This window comes from Manacus vitellinus, unplaced genomic scaffold, assembly GCF_001715985.3.
Source record: "Manacus vitellinus isolate BGI_N305 unplaced genomic scaffold, ASM171598v3 scaffold_116_pilon, whole genome shotgun sequence".
NCBI lineage: Eukaryota > Metazoa > Chordata > Aves > Passeriformes > Pipridae > Manacus > Manacus vitellinus.
Window position 1 is genome coordinate 513,470 of NW_021938870.1, and position 17,959 is coordinate 531,428.

Genomic DNA, 17,959 nt, shown 5'->3' on the forward strand with positions numbered 1-17,959 from the left:
GTTCAGAAGTGCCAGTGCAGCCAGTCCTGCGGTTTGGGTTTTAAATCCTTGGCAGTCCAGTTCATGCCTCTTGTACCCACCTCCCATCCCCTATCTGATGGCCCCTCAGAGCCCAGATCCTGCTCTCCCTCTGTTCCTGCCTCTGAGCTGTTCTCAGGCCATGCCAGCACATTGGGAAAGGTCTGTGAAACACAATTCCTGGTGATAAGGGTCCCCTCTCTGTTCTACACCTGGTCTGGACACTTTAGGGTAGTCCCAGGCTGCTTCTCTGGTCTCAGTGCCCATGAGCACATGGAGAAGGTTTTTGCTTGGTTTCATCAAAAAGCAATCCCTGACTCTTTCCCACCTTCCTGACTGCTCATTCTGCAAGATTTCCTCCTCCCAGCCTTCTCCAGAAGGTCAAAGGACCATGTCCTTGCTCATCTTACCTCTCCTATCCCTATCTGCATAACACAATCTGCAAACAGATTATGTACTGCCATCAAACAACACCTCACAAATCTTTTCTGGCCCTTTCCCATCCAAAGACGAATCCTATTCCACATTCCCAGTATCTCCTGCAGATAACCAGCTCTCAGTTCAACGAGACAGAGTTCTCCCTATCCTTAATTTCTTTTTTTAAAGACAGATCTTTCCTGTTTTATACACAGTTGCCTTTTTCTATGCTTTGCCAATTCTCGACTCTGACTCTACACTTTACACTAAACTGACACCAGTGGTTTTTCCTGTAAAAGTTTATTTGTAAACAAAATTTGACATTTATTATAAAAAGTCCATAATACATCATAAAACAAAGACATCTGAAAAATAAGAGCTGGAGTTGGCTTCACATGGGCTCACTCCCTTTTTGCCATCTTGCAGAAATTCAGAGCCCCTGAAGCTTGCTGAAAATACCAAAGAAAAACAATATTTAGGGTTTTTTCCCCAAAGATAGTTCACAATACTATTCTATGTCTTGCTCTATTAAAGACTTGATAATGTTTTAAACTATTTAAAGACCTAAAGTATGGTATTTTTTATATTCAAATAAAGGTTACATGGGCTGATTCATTATTAATTCCCTTGGAAGGCTTCTGTAACAAGGCAAGAAACCATAAGACAAGATAAATCTATGCTTTTCCTATGGGGTTATACCATCATTATTTCAAACAGGCAAATTTTCATCCATTGTAAGGCCTTTGATACTTTTAATACTTTTTAGTGTTGCAGCTGGTCTTTTTCCAGTCAGTGGAAGGCCACAGTTGGAATGAATAAGTACAGATTTAAAACTATGTGAAATCAGAGCATGAAAGTGGCTTCTGGGCTTGAAGATGATCACAAAATGAACCAAGAATTGTTCCTAAATTTAATTAAGTTATGTAACAAGCATCATCCCCAGAAACAAATCTGTTTCCCAATCAGGTTTCAATCGTTGAAAATCATACAGTACAGTCATCTTTCACTTTACTTCTGCTTTCTGCTTCCCATCATTGATATTTGAATGCAATTTCTAAATTTATTACTTCTGGGCATTTGGATTTCTTACCCTGCCTAAGTATGAAGCATAAGTCAGTTAAATTGATAAAACATTCGCTTCTCTTTATGTTATCCATTTTCTGTGTTCCTCCTGATAATCAGGGAGTCAGAACATAAGGAAACACTTCATTTTATATGAGCAAGTGAATAGATTTACCTGTCTTCGACTGTCTTGTTGGAGGGGTAGAACACCTTGAACGAAAATCCGCTTCTTGGAAACGAACCCTGTGAAGGAAAACGTACAAACCACACTCGTGTAAGTGAAACACCGACCAGATGGTGAGAGACACGTTGGGAGGCAACTGTGGCCGCTTTTTATTTCGGGAAGGCCCCGGGGAACCTTACGGGGTTGATGCAGAGGCAGTCGGTGTGGGTGACAGTGAAGGGGTCGTGTTTATCTGCCACGACGAGCACGTCTGGCACGGGATAAACCCTCAGGGAGTAGTCGTAGGCCCAGTACACGGGGCTGACGTACAGCGGGAGCGGGGTCAGGTGGCCCTGGGACAAAATGGTCTTCACAAACTGCAAGGGAAGCAGAAATCGTGGGTTTGAAGGCTTTTTTTTTTTTCCCAAGTCGAATTCATTCCTACAGATGCCAATGCTTGTAATAAAGAAGCTTTGAACTTGAAGGTGTTTTCTTTTTTTTTTTTTTTTGTATCTGACTCCCTCTGATCGTTAATAATTTCTGGAGTGAAGAAGCAGCTCCCCTACAGCACTCAGCTGCTCTTTTCATTTTTGTGTTGTGGGGTTTTTCGATACACAAAGTCCTTTCTAAAGCATATCAGGCAATATTTGAAGATATCAAGACTACTCTCCAAGAAAATCTTCCTACCTGTTCCTCCAGCCCAGGAAGTACCAACAATGCCATAAACTTCATTTTATAGATTGGTTTTTTTCCCCTCATGGCTTTCCTTACAGTATCAGTTAACAACAAAATCCACACTTTAACAGTCTTTCCCCTGAACCGAGGAAATAATTTGATTCCCAAATGATTTCGATTCCTTTCTTAGCAACAAAATTTCCCACATTTTTTTTTTGAATTAAAAAAAAAAATAGTGTGAGGGCCAAAAAAGGCAGAGATAAAGTGGAGTATGCAAAAGCATCTGCAGAAAGGGTTGCAGTACATAATTCTATATTTCTTTCGTGATTCCTTCCTGGAAAGGAAGCCCTCTGTGAGCACAGGGAAGTGACAGGAATGCAAATGTGCACACCAAAATCAAGGTACATCGCTGTCCACTGTGGGTTCACAAAGACACTGAGCACTGTTGTGATGAAGGAAGAAAGAGCTAAAACAAGTTTCTGAGTCAAGCAAACAAAAAAACCCCCCTGTAAAATAAATAAAACCATGTTCCATCCATCACTGCAGTGAGCCAGTACTACCTGCTTCATTCTCATCCAATTATATCAGTAAATCCCATCAGCTCCTGCTGAGGGTTCATTAACTAGAGCCATAATTTGATGTATAAAAAGCAGGATTAAGACTTCAAGACAAAACAAGCAGGTGAATTTTTTGAAAAGTGACATGCTGCTTTACTGTAAATGGCACTGGATAACCAATCAAATCTTCAAAAAAATAATTTGTATTCAATTCTGCCTTTAGAAATCAATGTTTCTTGGTAGACATTCATGGTTGGTGCACAGAAAATTGGCTGCTAGGAAGTTTTGTGTTCAAGGGCACCTGCAGTGTGACAGAATGGCTCAATACTACCTGAAAGTATCATGGTTTGAGATATTTTACTGTCAAAATGAAAAGAAAGGTAAAAATACTAAATGTATAGATCCTCCTTCCAGTCCCTCTGGGTTCCTCTTGCAATGTGTCATGAGAATGAGGATCAGAGCACCCGAAATCCAGACCTGCTGATCAATAAAGAGGCCAAAAATCCTGGCAAAAGGTGCTCAACACGACTCACTCACGTGGTTGGGAATGTCCATGTTGCTGCTGGGGAACCTGACACAGTTTCTGCACATTTTGTTGACCAAATCTTCACGAAAGATAATAATTTCTTGGGTGCAGTATTGAATCCTAAGTGGAAAACAGTAATGAAATTAAATAAGATAAACCTAAAAACTAGGGAGCTGCATTATTAAGTTGATCTCCCTCTAATACAGCCAAATAAAAAAGCACATTTGAATTAAAATAATATTTACCCATCTTCCCTTCATTTCCTCCAGATTCAGAAAGACATGATGCTTTTGAGCAGGATTTTTATAGCACTGTCAAACTTCTAGCTCTATTGCCTTTCATCATTGATTTATTTATGTCTTAATGCATTTAGAACTAGTTACAATTCATGCATGTGAAGAATTCTATTGGTTTGACAAATTTAAGACCAATTTTTCCAAAATTTGTAGGTTTTGAAAATTACATAGATCAGTCATTTAGTAAAACAAACAAATAAATAAAAATAGCACTTGCACCCTTACCTGCAAGGATTTGTGGTGAAAACTGAAAATGGCACCAGCTGTCTGAATTCCTGAGTAATATTTTCAGCCAGGGGAGGTCTAAAATAAATAGCAGCAGGTGGATCAACAAAAATTCTTCCCTTCTTTAACTATTTAACTCCAAATTCTTGAGCAAACTGACCTTGGTAAAATAGAACCAGGACCAGGGTCTTCAGGGCCAGGGACAAACACAAATCGACTACTGCAAAAAGTGAAAAGGTATCACTTTTACACAGACACTCTGGAAAGTAGGTCTAATGATAGGAATTCAAAGACCAGGAGCCAGAAAAAAATATTCCAGGGAGAGACCTGGGCTCCCTCATTAGCAGTTTCCATGCCCCAGCTATTTCAGATAAAATCAAAGCCTCACATTGCTCCCAAAACAAACTTGCAGGCCTGTTACAAAACCAGCTCGTTATCTGATCACAGCTGGTTCACAGCAAAGAGAAAATATGGTTATCTCTTTACTACCTTGAAGTAATTAAAAGGTTTCACAAAATAAACATTAATTCCATTTGCCCTGTACCTTTTATGAATGCTGGGGTGTTCACATATAATATCTGCAAGGGCCTTCAGAGAACCTGGAGCCAGGAAAAAATAGAACACCGGGTTAGATAATAAACACACGTTGCATGAATCACCCCTCCAAGTGCATTAAAAATGTGTCACTTAGAAAATAAGGGTTTGTTTTCTGCTCTCTTCCTTTGTTTGCCATCATTATTTTAATTTAGTGCACATGCCTGACTGTTTACAGAGACTTCCCTACCTTTCAGTGACTGAATCTGATTTTTTCCATATGGCGCCGATGAAAAATTTCCACAGAAGAAAAAGCAGGTGGGAGGTGCAGAGGAATAACCTGGGAAAACAAGAGGATCTGTGACTATATTCCATTCACTTTGGTAGCTTCCAGCACTCAGCTTCCAGCCCCTTCCATGAAAGGCAGAAACTGAAACGGCACTTCAAGCTCTGCTGCTATAAATACACATGAACTATTTTCTTGATACAGGCTGGTTTTAGCTTAAAAAGGGTGATGACAATGTACAAATGGCACTTCAAGGGAGCCCAGTCTCAACACTGTTTTTTGTGTATCCAACTGCTGACCCAGTCCAGAGAATAATACAACGTGCAATATGATAAATAATACAATTTTAAAATGTACTAGCTCCTTAAAGAGAGAAACAGCAAGTAGGCAGCAATGGATTGCTATTAACCTCCATGATCACTCTAATTCAAGGCTCTACCAATATTTAATTCATTCTTTGGCATTATAAAGCAACTGGAACTGGAATTGCCTGAGCAGTTTAAGGATCTGATGAATCCTGACAATCTCCCTAATCACCCAGAAACACAAGGCTTCATAGCAATGGGTGAAAGAAGAAACCTGATTCCCATCCCTAAAATAAAAATAGAAACATCTACTCAGGCATTCATCTCACATCCCAGTTACTCTCCATTTTCCTCACATGCAGGACCAGACTTGGATTTACTTCAGTGGTTTTCAGTCGGGTTGGTAAACGGAACAGGATTGCTTATGCCAGAGAAATGGCTCATCAATATTTTCCTTGCTATTCCACTCAGCTATTCCTCTTAGGTTATAATTATGAAGGTAATCACTTGCCTATTAAAAGCCTGAAATAGGAAATGCAGCATCTGCATCTTTGCCGGGTGAGTTCAGCACACGAATCTCCCCAACAAGAGTCCCTTTTATCACCTCGGTACCTGAAACCTTGGATCGGGTCCAATCCTCTGCTTCAAGGATCTGCCAGCTCTGATCCAGATACTGAACTGGTTTTGTAACTCCTGGATGAGTGTGTTAATTTGTGTCCAGTTCTCTTTAGGCAAGGAGCAGTTTTCTCACCCTGAATTTCGCGTTGTTTATTTTTAAAGCAGCCACCCTCTCACACTTCCATTCTATCTAAGGCTGACAGGACAAGCTGTTCCTAAACTGCTCTGGAATACAGAGAAGCAATTCACAGATGCTTTGTTATCCCAGTGTTGTCAACATTTCTACTCACAGAATCATGGAATGGTTTAGGTGGGAAGGGATCTTAAAGCTCATCCAGTTCCAACCCCCTGCCATGGGCAGGGACACCTCCCACCAGCCCAGGTTGCTCCAAGCCCCATCCAACCTGGCCTTGGACACTTCCAGGGATCCAGGGGCAGCCACAGCTTCTCTGGGCAACCTGTGCCAGCCCCTCCCCACCCTCCCAGCCAACAATTCCTTCCCAATATCCCACCTAACCCTGCCCTCTGGCAGTGGGAAGCAGTGCTCATCTCTCTGAAATAAGAGTTTTCTTAAAACTAAGCCTAAGAACAACTTTCAGGAGCAAGAGAAACGTTCTTGTCACAGCACATAAAATGGCTACTGGCCAAAGCAATGTTAGTACTACAAATTTATGAAAACAAAGGATGAAAACAAGGTTTAGAGTCAAAGCAATTCTCACCCACCTGAAAACATCATGTGAAGCTTTTCCAGCACTTCTGCTTGGTCCAGCCACACATCAGAAAGAAACACAAACATGGCATCTTCGTTTTCTTCCTCCAGCTGCTTTAGTTTGGCAGAAGCCTTTACTGACGACGACGAAGGGCCTCCAAAGAAGTTTATGTTCCCATAGAAGGCTCTACATCATTCAGATATTCAAATTAGGATCACAGAATCCCAGAATGGTTTGGGTTGGAAGGGATCTTAAAGCTCATCTCATTCCAACCCCTGCCATGGGAAGGGACACCTTCCACTAGACCATTCTGGGATTCTGGGATTCTATGATCCACTCTTCAAGCAACAAGGAATTTGTTATTCCCATGTAACAATTCCCTAGTTTTGCAACTGAGAAGGGCTTAGATCCCAATTTCAATTAATATGCAGAGCCCAAAGGCCTTTGGAAGGGTTTTTCTGCCAACACTCCAAGCTTTAGTGCTGGTCCAAGCAGAGCAGAAAGTCCCAGGATTGCTTCCTTAAACCTGTATTTATTTTGAAGCATTTGGGGAGGAGGACAAATAACATACTTGAATGTCACAGAAATTTTAAAATAATAATGATCTTACTCAGAAACCCTGAAGAAAATAAGGAGTGAGGCTGCCAAAAGTCAGTTTTGTACCTCGTGGTAGCAGAAGGCTCAGTGGGCGGAAATCCAAAAGCGTTCACATGAAAAACTTCATCCTCGTACCAACCTAAGAGATTTTGGAACAGCAAAATAACCTTTAGTCTTTCTAACAGCAGCATGTCCTAGACATTAGTCAGAGGGTTGGCAGCTGTGCTGCACAGCTATTCCCAGCCTCCATCAATCCCTCCTGTGATAGCACCAGTCCCAGAACCAGGCCACGGAAGGATCTGGCTGGAAAACAGGCTGAGCAAGAAGCCAAGTGTTCTGTTAACCCCACACACTTCTCTGGATGGATTTTGCTGCACAGCCACAAAAACAACCCCCTCAACCCAAGGGAGAACATAGGGGAACAGGCACCATTTCTGCTGGCCCTGCCCTGAAAGAGTCCCCATCAAATGCACTTTGTCTCGAGGACTGTCCCACCTTTTAGAAGGAACAGGGTGACACTTGTCCCCACTTTCATTTGTGCTCCCAACTTCTATTCACTCTCTGAATTTTAAACACAGAACACACTAGAAAACAGACTGAGTTGTGCATATTGCACAGAGGAATATTCCACAAACAGGAATAGCCATTTTTGTGCCAAAACAAGGCTCCCAAACTGCAAAGCCCGACATCATCTTAAGGAGAAGACTCTTTAAAGCCTTTGAAGGACCAAGCTGTGCCAACACAAAGCAGCATTTTCAGACTGTTAAATCACACTGTTTGGATATCCTAGTTTATCTTCCCAATCCAGTCATAACTCCTCCAACGCTGGAGCCAGGCTGAGGCCAACCCTCAAAGCTGCTACAGGCACTCACATCCCCCCCAACACCCTGAAATCCTCAAATTCCTGCTCTCTGCCTCCAGACCCCACAAAGTAACAGGTTTATGGCCAAAAATCTCAGCCACAGACTCACTTATGGTCAAGCCTTGTCAACATGAGGCTTGTCCGTTCAGCCACATCTGGCAGGGACAGCCTGAACAGAATAATTTATCACAAGCTAAAAACAATCCCCTCTGCTTTACCTTCTGCCAGAACAAAGCAGGATTCAGTATATAACCCACTGTGGAACTGGTGCAGGAAGGTCAAGGAATGTATTTTTCTTAGATCAGGATTCTTAAAGTAGGTTCTTTAGCCAAAAATCTTCCTTCCAGCTGGTGTAATATATTTGGATGCTACTGAAAGTTCACAGGCTGCCTGAAGAGCCTGGAAATTCCCTGGTATTTGAGCAGGTAAGTCCATAAGGAGCCCAAAACCAGAAACAGGCTCTGCTTCCACTAGGAGGAATACTGACCTTGTCCTAGGAGAAAGGGCAGGGAGCTGCAGCAGCCAAGGAATTTGAAACAAAGGAGAGAAAGAGAGCGCTGCAATTCTCAATATATAATTTTTAATGGTCAGTATTGATTTACTATTCAATTTAAAATTCTGCAGGTCTACAGGAAACTCCTTCAGCTCTTCCATCACAGAAAAAGGATATTGCTTTACTGAGGTCCAGCTGGACGACTCCTGTGGGGTCTTCTAGGAAATATTTCCCCTAAAAAGCAGATTTAATAAAGCAAAATATACCCAAACACATAAATGCTTCCATGAGAGGCATCTATCAGTCAGTATTTACAAATAATTTGGCTGGGTTTAATATTGTAAGCTTAGAACACACTGGCAGAACTGAAAATAATGTAGTTTATAGTAAGTGTATCTCAGCAGGTTCCCTTTGAGCTGTGGCACTTGGGACTGCTGGTTCATCCCTCCCCTAAAATCACAGTCCAAGGAAATGCCAAGTCCAAACACAGTCACTGGAAGCTCCAGCCCTTCAGGAAGGGACAAGCCTGAAAGTTCTGACTGGTTCTGGTTGCTGACATAAAGCATTACAAAATTTTGCAGGAGAAGACAAAGACATTTTCCCCTCTCACACTGGCACAAACTGCTCGTGGAAAAGCTCATTAGAATGGATCCAGTGGTGAGATATTTAGGTGCTCTCATTTGCTGACATATTGTAACTCACAAATAAAAGAAGGAAGGAGCTCACCTCCTTAAGCTGAGTGATCATCCCAAGCACAATCACTTCTCCCACTCTGGCTGTATTGCCCAGGAGAGTTTCTACGGTCTTTAGCTGGAACCAAAGGCAAACAATCAAATCAGAACTAAATCAAACCCTCCAGGTGCCTGTTCTTAAGCAAGACAAGGCACCACTCAGCACATGTTTTACATAAATACACAAATGAGCTATGAGAGGATACAGGCTCATGAGAAAAATCAGGAGCACGTGTCTGAACGTAGCACAGTTTAGGAAAAGACTTCCAGTAAAGGCTGCCGGGATTATTTTGCTTAAAACTGGATTAAAACTGAAAAGAACACGATTTTTTTACCTGGAATTTGCTCTTGCTGTCATCAGGGTGAGCCACAATTGGTGAGGGAGTGAACAACTCGTGTCTGTGAGTCCTCTGCAGACACCAAAATTGAAGTAAGTCGGTTTAAAAACAAATGAGCAGTGTCAAAAAGCCAGTTCACTACAACCACTGTGCAAATTACTTCATAAAGCTCTTACTCTATTTTATCCAGCAATTTTTAATTAATCAGCCCTTCTGACAAGAATTTGCTTCCAAGAAATAGATGATCAGTAACACTGGATAATAAGACTATAAGCCTAAAAAAATGTATTCTGTGACGGTCTCTGAAATCAGTTATTTCTGACTACCAGGAGGGAAGGGAGTTTATGTGAAACCACGAGGCAGAGAGGTGCAATAGCACAGTGTATTTTTGGAAGAGGAGGATTTAGGATCTATCCCCGAGGACACCTCTGCTGCTCACAGAAAGGCAGTGTTCCCTGACCTGCTGCAGGATGGAGTAGCGCTCGCGGAACAGCTCTGCTTTATCTCTGGCAGTCCCAAATAAACTCGGGGCAGGGAGGCTGGTCATCGACAGACTGTAAGGAGTTCAACACAGTCAGGGTTTTAAACAAAAAGGCACATTCCACACACGAAAATTACTTATTGATCTAAAAGTTCTGGGAGGCTGAGAAGGCTCCAAACGCTGCTGCGTGATTTAGTTACTCCACGAGGAACATTCCTGCTCTGGATCCTGTGTTCCTGCATTTTGAAGGCTACATCCATTTCCCTTCCTGCTAACTCCCAGGCCTTCAGATTTATCCTTCCACCCAAATGGGCCTCTGCAGAAATCCATTTTTTTTTATAAAAAATAGTTAGGCCTTTTAAGTGGCCATGAACAAGAGTATTATTCCTCCAGTTTCTCCAGCCTCCAGAATCACCAGCTGCTCCTAATTCTTCTTTTTGTTTTAGCATTTGGAGTTCTCCTTAGAAATCCCCCAGGGCTTCAGGGAGCTGCAAGGTACAGGCTAAGAAATAAATACACCCAACAGACAGACCAAATTTATTTAAAAAAAAAAAATTTAAACAGCCAAATGCCAGAAAAAAACAAGCCCAAGCTACATTTAGTGATGTATGTCCTCAGCCTGACTGTCTTTTTTATTCATTAGATGGCATAAACATGGTTTATGGTTTGAAACATTTACTACCTTTCTCACTCAGGCCTGAGGTGAACAGACCCAAGAGGGAAAGATTAAAAACAGACTTCAAACATTATAGAAATAGAGGCTTTTTTTTCTTAAACCAAGAAGTAATTGAAACTTAAAATATGGAAGACTTACGGTAGAAACTTCTTCCTTTCTGCATTATAAATATAACGTGGAATGTCAAAGGCTCCAATAATGTTGAAAACATTTTCTCTGAAACAAGAATTCATTTACAGCGTTACTTGAACATTATTTTCCAAGCCAAACCATTCTGTGATTCGATGAAGTGGATGAAACAAACAGTAACAAATATGTTGAATAAAATTACATTTGCTTTGTTCGCTGTCACCCTGTGTTATCACCACTTCTCCTGCATCCTTCTACTTTATACTCTGTTTTGCCCTGCATCCACTGGATACAACTGCATCTTCTAATTAAATAATTAAAGAGAGTTGTCCTTGTGATCTGTAGAGCTTTTCCCTTCAGGACACTGAGGATCTGTGCACGCAGATTCCTCTCAAGTATAAAAAGCACCACAAAGAAAAGTCACGCTCAAACCACCTGCATCATAAAGGTTCCAACGACAAGGAGAACAGTTAAACCCAAATTTCCTCCATCTTGAGAGGCTGTGGGATGACAGTATCCAATTGACATGCCCAGCCAACCAGTTCTTTTCATGCTTTGCATTGCAATGTCAATACAACATAAACACTAAAGGAAACACATTCATCACCATCACAAAGTTCTCAGGAACTGCAGTAATTGCTCCACAGCTCGTTATCAGAGAGGGAAAAACCAATCAGGGGTTTCAGAAAACTATACAAAAAAAGCAGGAACAAGCACCACGGAGGAAAACTTTTCAAAGTGCTCTCAGACAAGAAAGGCCCAAAGATAACCTGAGATTATTTTCATCAAGAGAAAAGCATGAACAGAAGTGTTGGTTAATATTCAACCTGTCCCACACGGAACACACAACCACAGCATTTGAATCCCAGAACGCCAGATTATATTTAGAATTCCCCGGAGGCCAATCCACGAGAACAAACCCTCTGAGGAGGAACATTACAAACCTGCACCGGGGAGACAAAAGCACAGAAGCAATTACTGCATGTGCAGCACCGCAGAAAATGCCTGACATTCATTTCCTGAGGAGAAATAAGGAGATGCACACCCATAAACCTCGGATAAAACAACCCAAGTGTCACCGTACGTGGTTTCATCCGGTGCCCGGCTGCATTCCTGCACTGCTGTTTCCACCGTGGATTGTTCAATCATGTTGGATGACACTGGAAAGAAGAATTTCCAAGGATTACAACAACTGCAGCCTGTGGAATGCACTGAGGAAGTGGGTCTGAAATATTTTACAACGAATGGCTGAGTCTTGTCAGAGGAATCTATTACACAAATAAGCACATTTTCTGTAAGCTGAGGACACACGGTGTTTACAAATGGATCACTTCATATTGTCACCAAAAGGACACACTTGTAGCAAAAAACACACTGTGCCCACCATTGATTCCCTAAACATGGAGAACAAGACAATTATAGTTTATGCAAAGCTGCCAAATACACTACGAATGTGTTAAGAGCGGAGCTTTCACATTCTGGAGGTTAATTCTGTTCCAGGACATTATCACATGGATTGCTGTCATAAGGAAGTATTCCAACACAATTTTGGAGATGGGCACATTGTTGTCTTCGTGGATTTAAACTGACAATTGAAATTAAAAATATTTCTGAACACTAATAGAACAAGCATGTGCCCCTCTGGATTTAATTAGGTATAAATAGGATAGGCTGGGAAGGTTTCCTGAACTCACCTAAGGCCTGGGTTTTATTTTAGATCATATTTATATGGATTTGAATCTCCATGGCCAAAAACTGGAAGTGAGCCCATGTTTCCTAGTTCTCATAAGCTCTGATCAGCAAACACACGTGTCAGGCATCCTCTGTCAGTCACATCCTTTAATTAAAGCTGCTACAACTCCTGTTTCGTGCTGCCAGACCCCTCAGATCACACCTCTCAGCAACCCTTTTCTGGGCCCAGATTACTGAATAAGAAGTGAATTAATTTCTCATTATTTCTTTGGGTTGTTTTCTCATAAAATGCCAAAATGGTTTGGGTTGGAAAGGACCTTAAAGCCCATCCAGTGCCACCCCCTGCCATGGGCAGGGACACCTTCCACTAGACCAGGTTGCTCCAAGCCCCATCCAACGTGGCCTTGGACACTTCCAGGGATCCAGGGGCAGCCACAGCTTCTCTGGGCAACCTGTGCCAGCCTCTCCCCACCCTCCCAGCCAAGAATTTCTTCCCAATATCCAATCCAAACCTACTCTCTTTCAATTTGGAGCCATTCTCTCTTGTCCTGTCACTCCATGCTCTTGTGAACAGTCTCTCTCCATTTTAATATTTAAAACAATAGTTTCAAGTACAAAGATGTCCATACAAACTTTTAGTACCTGGTATTGAAAAATTTTACCACTTTTGGAAAAGTCAGGCTGCCAACTTTTTAAATGGCATAAATGTCTTCTGCTGACACTGCAAACTTCAGTGTTGTTTTAACAAAATTTAACAAAACAAATTGTCAACAAACACATTTATCTCAGTCAATCCGTTATACTACAATGACACCTGAGTGCCTCTGCTGCCAGGAACTCTGTCTTTGTCTAAATAACATCCTGAGTGCCAGATAAACTTGCCTAAGAAGAAGAAATTGTTTACTCACATGGCTGTTTTTCAACGGCATCGATGACATTTTCAATTGCATCGTCAAGTTCTACTTCACTGATGGACTGAAAAGCTTCAGTGAGATACTTCAGAGCATCCCTAATTCCAGTGGAGAAAGAACAAAAAGCAATAATTATTCCAGAGTTTATACAAGCTGTGCTGATTTTGGCATCTGTGCACATCATCACTACACAGCTTGTGGTTTAAAAAAGTAGAAACAATTAGAACTGGTAATAGTGCACTGCTTTAAGTCAAAGAAAAAACTCACTGGGATTGAAAACATCGAGGACAATAAGGGTATATGGAGAATCCCAGCTCCATACATTTAAGTCCATGTTGGAAGTGACCTCTGGAGACCATCTGGTCCAACCTCCTACTCAAAGCAGGGCCCCATCGAGCCAAGCTTTGAGTATCTCCAGTGAGCCATTCCCCTTTGTCCTGCCCCTCCATCCCTTGTCCAAAGTCCCTCTCCAGCTCCCCTGGAGCCCCTTTAGGCACTGGAAGGGGCTCTCAGGCCTCCCTGGAGCCTTCCCTTCTTCAGGTGAACCCCCCCAGCTTTCCCAGCCTGGCTCCAGAGCAGAGGGCAGCAGCCCTTGGAGCATCTCCATGGCCTCCTCTGGACTTGCTCCAGCAGCTCCACATCCTTCTGATGTTGGAAGCCCCACAGCTGGATGCAGCACAGCTCTTCCTACACGACACCACAGCTTCCAACCCATGACCACCTTCACAGACCCTGCAGGACCCTCTCCAGTTTATCAGTATCTCTGGGATTGGAATTATTTTAATTCTAAATAACACAGGAATTAGAAATCTGTTTCTTCCCTTATCCCTAGACTACAGTCTTGCAGTTAAAGATGACAATTTTCTTATCAATGTCATCTGCTGGCCAACCAACGTGGTGCTTTGGTTATCAGTCTGATCTTCAAAATGTCTCGGTTCATGGAACCCTGGAGTCAGGAGTTCTGGACTTGGACTCCTTGCTAATGAAAGTGCCACGACACTGTCCAAAATAATCACATCCCACCCACAACAGAAACAAAATGGAACTAATATTAACACATGAAACAGAAAGGGAAAACAGGAGCAATGGAGCCCCTGGCTGTCCTATAAATCATGACACCTTCCACTGCAAGCAGGAACCACTTTTAATTGACTTGCCATCTCTAAAAAATACACATTATAATATCTGGAAATATAGCATTCCTGCCTTTGGAAATGCCATTTTCTCCTTTGGAAATACCATTTCTGTCTTTAGGAATGCCATTTCCTCTTTTGGAAGTACTATTTCTTTTTCTATCAGGGGATGCTGAACACAGGACTGGCAAGTGCAACTCGGGAAAGAGATCCCGGAGTTGTCAGGCAGAGTATCAGACAACACAGCCCAACCAAACACCCAGCACCGGCATCAGGGAGGGCTCCAAGGGGGAACACGGGCAGGACTCTGGTGGTACCCACGGCGGGCGCCGCAGCGGGTCGGGTCATGGGTGGGAGGCAGGGAGAGAGGCACGGAAGAGGCCCACAGCAGCAGGAAAGGCAAAACGACAGGGCTTTGGAGGAGATTCCAGAGGGGAGATGAAGAGGGGGGAAAGGCATCACCACGCCCCGAGGAGGGGATGCGGGGGGTGCGGAGCCGCCCCGACCCCCGGGCCCGAGCCCCGCCGGGGGGATGATCCCGGCGGGACGGAAGCGCGGTCCCGGGCGTCCCGGAGCGGGTCCGGAGCGTCCCCGTGGCTGCCCCGCTCGCCCGCGGGTTAACTCACGCTTAGCAGGAAGCCCCCGCAGCCGGAAGCGCGAGCTGAGCGGCCGCCGCAGCCGACTCCGGGCTTCCATGGCGGACTTGGCGCCAACCGCCCGGGCCGCCCCCGCCGCCCTGGCCCGCCCCGCCGGGCTAGATCCCCGTCCGCCCCGCTGGGCCGCGGGACAGCGACCCCCGGGTGTCAGAGTCCCGTGTCGGCACAGCACGAGGACCGCAGCCCTGTGAGCCGGGCAAGGCTGGAGGCACTCCAGTGCCGTGCCGGTTCTGGCGCCCTCGGCATGAGAGGACACTGAGGGGGTGGAAGCGTGTGCAGAAGAAGGGAGCTGGGAAGGTCGGGAGCCAGCAGGAGGGGGCTGAGGGACTGGGTGCTCAGCTGGAGAAAAGGAAGCTCAGGGGACCTTCTGCTCTGCAAACCCCCTGACCAGGAGGGGAGAGCCGGGGTGGTCCGGGCTCCTGCCTCCTCAGGGAATCAAGGGACAGGAGGGAGGAACGGCCTTCCAACTTGTGCCGGTAATAATTGGATACTGGGGAAAATTTCCTCACGGAAAGGGTTGTCCAGCCCTGGCACAGCTGCCCAGGGCAGTGCTGGAGTCCCCATCCCTGGAGGGATTTAAAAGCCACGTGGATGTGACACTTGGGGACATGGGGCAGTGGTGGCCTTGACAGTGCTGGAGGAACGACTTGATGATCTTAGGCAGTTTTTTCAACCTAAAGCGTTCCATTTTTCCGTGAAACACACTTGCTGCAGCTGACACAAGTTACTCAATGCAATTACCCTCAGTATTATTATTTGTTGCCTTGCAGGTACCTTACAGCTCACACCACTGCTGCCCCCTCCTCTTTCCCCGTAGGCCCAGCACAGGTTGCACTGCACCTCCAGTAGTCCAGATTCACCTGTCCAGTCTCTCCAGCCTCAGATTTACCTGCCACAAAACATCCATCAAATACATCCAGCTGTGAATTGTACTCCTGGGATGGTGCCTTGTTTTCTCCTGTTCTCACCTTTAATCAGACATTGGCCAGAGACCCCTTCCACTGGGTCTGTCTTGGCTGACAAGCACAGGATGGTCTCCAGGGCTGTTTTTACATGTAATCATGGATTAGAATGGTCTGGGTTGGAAGGGACCTTAAAGCCCATCCCATTCCACCCCCTACCAGGGGCAGGGACACCTTCCACTAGCCCAGGTTGCTCCAAGCCCCATCCAACCTGCCCTTGGACACTTCCAGGGATCCAGGGGCAGCCACAGTTCCAGTCTTGTAGGGCAGCTGCTTTTTCCCCAGATGAAAAACACGTTTCAGTCAAACACTCATCCCTATCTCTCAAAGTACAGTTTGATCTCACAGAAGGCTCACAAAGCAACTCTGAAAGAAAGTTCCTTGTTCAAAAGTCTGCAGGGATTTAAAGACAGCTATTTTCTGTAGTCCATTCTCAACTGCATAATTTATAACCACTCTTCCTCATCAGGGATCGAGCTCATAGGTGAAAATGCAGCTACTCTCTTCAGACAAAAAGCTGCCATCTGACAGGTCTCAGCTATTTTGGTAGGAAATATGATCTATTTTTCATCGCAGGCACACAGATGGGTGCAAATTACGAACCCAATCCTTACATAAGTACTTCCATTTGCTAAAATTACTGCTTATTCTCCTTCTAAGAAAACCTGATTGTGCCGTTCAGCTCATGTCTCGCCTCAAGAAGGAAGGTGCACCTGGAGAAGGGATGTGCCTCTCACCCAGGAATAGTTTTCTTTAAAGCTCTTACCAAGGAGGGAATATAAAGCACACTCCTACAGCATCCTGCTGTATTTGGGATTCTCTTGGGTTGCCTAGAGCCTCCCACCAGAGATGTAAAAGTATTCCAGCGTAAGCTGCAGGCTTGTGTTTCACTGAGCCATCTGTCTGGAGGTCTGGAAGCCATTCCCAGCTCCTTGTCTCTGTCACCTGCCATGGCTTTGTTGGACATCACAGGTCCTGGAGAGCAGCAACCCAGTGGAGAGATCCCAATGGTCCACAATCAGTCAGCACATCTGCCTGGATCCATAGAATTATTCTGTAACACCAAACAAGACAAACAGCTCATTTTCATGTCTGTCACTGCTTGCAAAACCTCTGTGCACATCTCCTGAGACAGCACATTGTAGCTCTACCTGACCTATTGATCCGTGGATAAGTTTCCCTGTTACCCACGTTTTTCTTAACCCCAAATGCTGACTCTTGCATTTTAACCACCATCCCAATGCACTATCAGTACATGGCTTCATCTTAAAAGTTTGGGACAGGCACTGATCTCTCTATCACCAGTGACAGGACCTGAGGGAAGGGCTGGAACTGTGTCAGGGGAGTTTTAGGTTGGATCTCAGGAAAAGGTTTTTCCCCCAGGGCAGTGGGCACGGCCCCAAGGCTGCCAGAGCTCCAAGAGGGTTTGGATGATCCTCTGGGGCACAGGGGGGGACTCTTGGGGATGGGCCTGTGTAGGGCTGAGGGTTGGATTCAATGATCTTTGTGGGTCCCTTCCAACTCAGGACGTTTTATGATCAGTTTAGTCTTCCCTCCTAGATCCAACTGAGGAAGTATATACCCCACTTCCACAAGAAAATCTTTACAATAATGTTTTGGTGCCCTTCTACAAGATGCTAAAGAAGTAATTTCTCGCAAGCTCGACTCTACTCCTCTTTCTGAAGCACTGTACCTGTTTTATTTTGGATTCCATTAATTCCACAGTTCAGCAGGAATTCACTGGGTTGTGGATGCAACAGCGTTAAGAACTGGATGGGCAGCATCTGAAGTACTGTACAACTGTTTCATTAATAACAGCTACTATTTCATAGGTGCTATTTCCAGCAAGAGTGTCACACCTTCAGAGAGACTGGGAGTTCTGCTGTGGTTGTCTTATTACAGAATC

The 17,959-nt window shown here is 44.2% G+C and overlaps 1 protein-coding gene across 2 annotated transcripts; it reads right to left on the reverse strand.

Annotated features, from left to right (window-relative positions):
* Positions 1 to 719: 719 nt before the first annotated feature.
* Positions 720 to 13,394, reverse strand: POLE2 (DNA polymerase epsilon 2, accessory subunit). Of its 2 annotated transcripts, XM_029965703.1 has the most exons (17): positions 13,300 to 13,394; positions 11,784 to 11,859; positions 10,709 to 10,786; positions 9,874 to 9,967; positions 9,411 to 9,485; positions 9,071 to 9,154; positions 8,522 to 8,578; positions 8,070 to 8,118; positions 7,056 to 7,128; positions 6,406 to 6,578; positions 4,724 to 4,813; positions 4,484 to 4,538; positions 4,100 to 4,159; positions 3,940 to 4,017; positions 3,430 to 3,538; positions 1,861 to 2,037; positions 1,577 to 1,740 (listed from the first exon to the last, which is right to left on the reverse strand). In XM_029965703.1, the coding sequence occupies exons 2-17, from the start codon at positions 11,846 to 11,848 to the stop codon at positions 1,669 to 1,671; spliced, it is 1,389 nt and encodes a 462-aa protein (XP_029821563.1). In that variant the 5' UTR covers positions 11,849 to 11,859; positions 13,300 to 13,394; the 3' UTR covers positions 1,577 to 1,668. The 2 variants fall into 2 exon arrangements, with proteins under 2 accessions (XP_029821564.1, XP_029821563.1); XM_029965704.1 differs by lacking the exons at positions 10,709 to 10,786; positions 11,784 to 11,859; positions 13,300 to 13,394 and adding an exon at positions 720 to 884 and having other exon boundaries at positions 1,673 to 1,740; positions 9,874 to 10,118.
* Positions 13,395 to 17,959: the final 4,565 nt, after the last annotated feature.

Bases quoted from the DNA above. Each gene is read 5' to 3' on its own strand.
- POLE2 (XM_029965703.1), bottom strand. From the start codon at position 11,848: ATGATTGAACAATCCACGGTGGAAACAGCAGTGCAGGAATGCAGCCGG. The intron at 10,787-11,783 runs GTACGGTGACAC...TTCTTGTTTCAG, and splicing joins CGGGCACCGGATGAAACCAC to AGAAAATGTTTTCAACATTA. The intron at 6,579-7,055 runs GTACAAAACTGA...TGAATGATGTAG, and splicing joins GAGCCTTCTGCTACCACGAG to AGCCTTCTATGGGAACATAA.